The following is a 4,611-nucleotide window of genomic DNA, read 5'->3' on the forward strand; positions in this document are numbered from 1 at the left end:
TGAATTATAGAGCTCTCTAACTGAATTAGAGAGCTCTGCAATTACATTCTTACTAGTAAGAATTCAATTAGAGAGCTCTACAGATCAATCCTTACTAGTAAGAATTACAATTAGAGAGCTCTCTAATTCAATTGTTACTAGTAAGAACTAAAGTAGAGAGCTCTATAATTCAATTACAGAGCTCTGCAATTAAGCATATCTTTCATTTGTTTTTTACTAGTAAAAAACAAATGAAAGATATGCTTAATTGCAGAGCTCTCTAATTGGAATTCTTACTAGTAAGGATTACAATTAGAGAGCTCTCTAATTGGAATTCTTACTAGTAAGGATTACAATTAGAGAGCTCTCTAATTGGAATTCTTACTAGTAAGGATTACAATTAGAGAGCTCTCTAATTGGAATTCTTACTAGTAAGGATTACAATTAGAGAGCTCTCTAATTGGAATTCTTACTAGTAAGGATTACAATTAGAGAGCTCTCTAATTGGAATTCTTACTAGTAAGGATTACAATTAGAGAGCTCTCTAATTGGAATTCTTACTAGTAAGGATTACAATTAGAGAGCTCTCTAATTGGAATTCTTACTAGTAAGGATTACAATTAGAGAGCTCTCTAATTGGAATTCTTACTAGTAAGGATTACAATTAGAGAGCTCTCTAATTGGAATTCTTACTAGTAAGGATTACAATTAGAGAGCTCTCTAATTGGAATTCTTACTAGTAAGGATTACAATTAGAGAGCTCTCTAATTGGAATTCTTACTAGTAAGGATTACAATTAGAGAGCTCTCTAATTGGAATTCTTACTAGTAAGGATTACAATTAGAGAGCTCTCTAATTGGAATTCTTACTAGTAAGGATTACAATTAGAGAGCTCTCTAATTGGAATTCTTACTAGTAAGGATTACAATTAGAGAGCTCTCTAATTGGAATTCTTACTAGTAAGGATTACAATTAGAGAGCTCTCTAATTGGAATTCTTACTAGTAAGGATTACAATTAGAGAGCTCTCTAATTGGAATTCTTACTAGTAAGGATTACAATTAGAGAGCTCTCTAATTGTAATACTTACTAGTAAAATGTCAATTGTAGAGCTCTGTAATTAAAAAGGAATGGAAGTCAATGGAAACATATAACTAGTAAAAATTCATTTGTAGAGCTCTCTAATTTAAATTGTTACTAGTAAGAATTGAAATAGAGAGCTCTGTAATTGGAATTCTTACTAGTAATAATTGAATTAGAATAAATAAACTGGCATTGTTACTAGTAAGAATTTAATTGTAGAGCTCTCTAATTGAATTGTTACTAGTAAAAATGCAATTGCGACGAGTAACACTGGGATAATTTTAAGCTAAAACGGCTTGCCATATCTGTGCTTACAGCTCATTTCTGTGTCGTACGATGTTTACCTCCTCCAGGGGGCGCCTGGTGGCTCAGAAAGTCAATAACATCAATTGAGACGCATTCAAATCTTCGGATGTTTTTATCTTACTGGATATATTTTTTACACGAAAAAAAATGTTAATTATATTAATACCAATTCATGGTATCATACAGCAAATGCAAATACATTACGACATTACTATTATTAAATAAAATGTCTGGGCCAGTAATCACATTGATTGGTCAATCCTGACTAGCGCGGAAAAAACAGGCACCACATAGCCTACGTGTTTTTACTACATCGTCATCGGTTTTAACCTAAATAATAACATCGAAACCTTTAATAGCTACTGAATTGATAGCTTATTGTAAAGCGTTCACATTTGTTAATTATTATTTACACACTTTGCACCCCGCCTATTTTTTATTTATTTATTTTTTTTAGATATATTTTATGTTAATTTCCATTCTAGTTTATTCCATTTCTGTGGTAGGACATTGTGTTCTGTTCCACAAGTCAAGTTTGTATTGGAGATGATTCATCCGATGACGAGAGAACAGGACAATAAGTGACAATTGTGTTGAGTGAACATCACTGAACATTTGGAGTATTGTACTACATAGTGGAACAAAGAGGGAAACAGAGTAACAGTGTTTGCTGATCAGCTTAGTTTGAATACATTTGCATATGCCTACTTTAGTTCAGTTGAAGATTCAAATCCTTGAAAGATTCAAGTCCTTAACCATTTTCGGACAACTTCAGTTTTGATAAATGACATATAAAACAAAGACTTTGAGGTTTAATTGCCCAATGTTGTGAGGTATTCAGTAATTAAATATTGTTTATTAATGATCAAATAATAATAAAATAAAGAAATACGTCATTCATTTATTAGTTAAATTAAAAAGGAATATTTACGGAGCCCAAAAATTACCGCTTTATTGACCACCATATATAGTACAAATATTGCTTTGGACTACTTACATATTTTATTGAATTAAGTTTAACAGAAGTATGACACAAAGCTGTTATTGTAAATAAGAGAAAATGTTTATAATTATGTTAATTATGGTTGTTGATCAGTAGTAGGCCTGCTGTTTAAATGTAGATGTTATTTTTAATTTACAGATTTCTGAATTGCATACTTAAAAAAAAATCAATTACTTTGACTGCAGCTTACAGTTTAATTCATTGTTGAGAGTCATCAACTGCTTCAGAAATCCTCGGTTTGGAAAGATCCATCTTCTTTCTTTCACTTTCAAAATGGCATCCACCAGAGAGTAATTGCAATATATCATTAGGTAAGCTAAGACCAGAGCAGCTGAACGGCTCACTCCCACAGCACAATGCACAAACACTTTAGCTGTTGAAAAAAGATGCTTCAATACTTTATATATTCTCAATTATTAACTGATAAATAAAAAACAAAAAAATTAAAATGAATTTTAAGAAGTAAAAAAATAAATCCTAACCAGTGTTATTCATGTGTAAAAATATCATACTGTTTAAAAAATGGAAATTATGTTGTTGTTTTTAACATACCACCTGTTGTGCTGAGAGCATCATGAATGTAGTGTGCTGAAGGGTAGAAAAATGATGAAATATCAAATGTAGGCAGGTCATTTGCCGGCACACCATAGTACTTTACGGTTGTCCCATAAAAATCATCACTTCCTTTGCAACACATTTTACCATGTGCAGCATTTAAAACATGAGTTATACCCAGTCTCCATAGGCCATATCTGTCATGAGACATGTACCTGCATGAAAGAATTACATAATAAAGGGTGAATGTTTTCTTTTAATCAACACATAAGAAGGAGAGAAATCCCACATAAATGCACTTACATGTCCCCCAGAAACAAATTTGGCCACACTTCATCGACATGGTTACAGGATAGCTGACCCCCATGTAATATATCCTCCAGCTCTTCAATAGAGGGACTTTCAGACAAAATTCGATCTACATTCTCCATTTTCAGGGATAACAGAAGAGCAGTGGGAAGAACCCACAACTTTTTGACTAGGCTACATGAGTGACATTTCCAGGTGTGACACGTAGCCTACTTCTGCATTACCCTGTTTACCCCAGTAGATGTCAGTGTATGGCCATTCATTCAAGTCCTTTCCCAACTATGTCAAAGCAAGCCTTTACGCAGCAAATTGTTAATAAACCAAAATCACTGACATGTGTGTCTCCATTTTGAAGTGTGTGACTGTTGTTGTTTTTTGTTTTTTTTTGCTTTCAAATACTGATTATACAACGAGTACAATAAGTCTAAACTAGATTCGGAATGAACAGTGAAGTGTCGTTTCTGAACGAACTAAAGGAAAGTTGAGTGATTCAAGAGAATCGATTCACTGGAGTGAATCAAATCCCCCAGTCTGTCAACCTGGTCAGAACGCTACACGGTCAGCACCAACTGCGCCTGCGCCAGTCTTTCCACAGCCGGGCACGCGCCTTCCCTATCCGAACGCACGCGCTTCGAGTCTTCCCGCAACATCCTCGAGAAGTTTAGTCACGAGAGACCCGAGGGGAGCGACCGTTGATCAAGGCGCGACAAACATCCACCTTAACACCGTGAGCAGTGTCCACTGGCCTGCTAGTGTTCTATGGTTTGTTTAATCGGTTTTATCGAAACAGTTTTGGTTGGCTAAGCTGTAAAACACACCCCTCCCGTGAGGAGTAGACTGAGCTCAGACAGGAGTTTGGTCATCAGCATCCGCTCTGCAATTTTACGGTGTGCTAGCTACCTAACCGCCTCCAGCCTTATGGATTTTACTCTACCGTAGTTGTTTTTAAACGACATATTTGAATAGTCGATGCTTGTTTGACTAGGAGGTGGTATTTTTGATTAGACGGGTGTGGTAAATACAAAGGATCACACATGTAACCGTTGTGAAGCTAGCTGAGAAAGTGGACTGTTACTTTTCCATCCCTGTATGGTGGAAGGAGTCGCTCGCCTTGATGATTCACTGTTATGGAGACGCGAAATGCCACATAAAGACTGATCTCTGTCACTTTCAGAGAGACTAATATCTTCGCCATCATTCACTGGATTGCTTGGAGCTGTCTGCAACTGTATCGTTAAATGAGTTAGCTGGGGATCGATCATCCACAGCTAGCCCATTAGCCAACTCCCCAAGTGATTCGTTTAGTACAGTATTAACAGTTTATATCGTGTCAGTCATTTTGTTTTTACCGATAGTCATTTAGATTGCGTTTAGAAA

General features: G+C 35.4%; 1 protein-coding gene across 2 annotated transcripts; it reads right to left on the reverse strand.

The window, feature by feature from the left end:
• Nucleotides 1–2,399: 2,399 nt before the first annotated feature.
• On the reverse strand, nt 2,400–3,419 carry LOC107743613 (dual specificity protein phosphatase 13). Of its 2 annotated transcripts, none has more exons than XM_016556944.1 (3): nt 3,229–3,419; nt 2,926–3,140; nt 2,400–2,743 (listed from the first exon to the last, which is right to left on the reverse strand). In XM_016556944.1, the coding sequence occupies exons 1-3, from the start codon at nt 3,354–3,356 to the stop codon at nt 2,541–2,543; spliced, it is 546 nt and encodes a 181-aa protein (XP_016412430.1). In that variant the 5' UTR covers nt 3,357–3,419; the 3' UTR covers nt 2,400–2,540. The 2 variants fall into 2 exon arrangements, with proteins under 2 accessions (XP_016412430.1, XP_016412429.1); XM_016556943.1 differs by having other exon boundaries at nt 2,923–3,140.
• Between the last annotated feature and the right edge of the window lie 1,192 nt (nt 3,420–4,611).

Source organism: Sinocyclocheilus rhinocerous, unplaced genomic scaffold (genome assembly GCF_001515625.1).
Source record: "Sinocyclocheilus rhinocerous isolate Xijiao unplaced genomic scaffold, SAMN03320098_v1.1 scaffold677, whole genome shotgun sequence".
In the NCBI taxonomy this organism is placed as follows: domain Eukaryota; kingdom Metazoa; phylum Chordata; class Actinopteri; order Cypriniformes; family Cyprinidae; genus Sinocyclocheilus; species Sinocyclocheilus rhinocerous.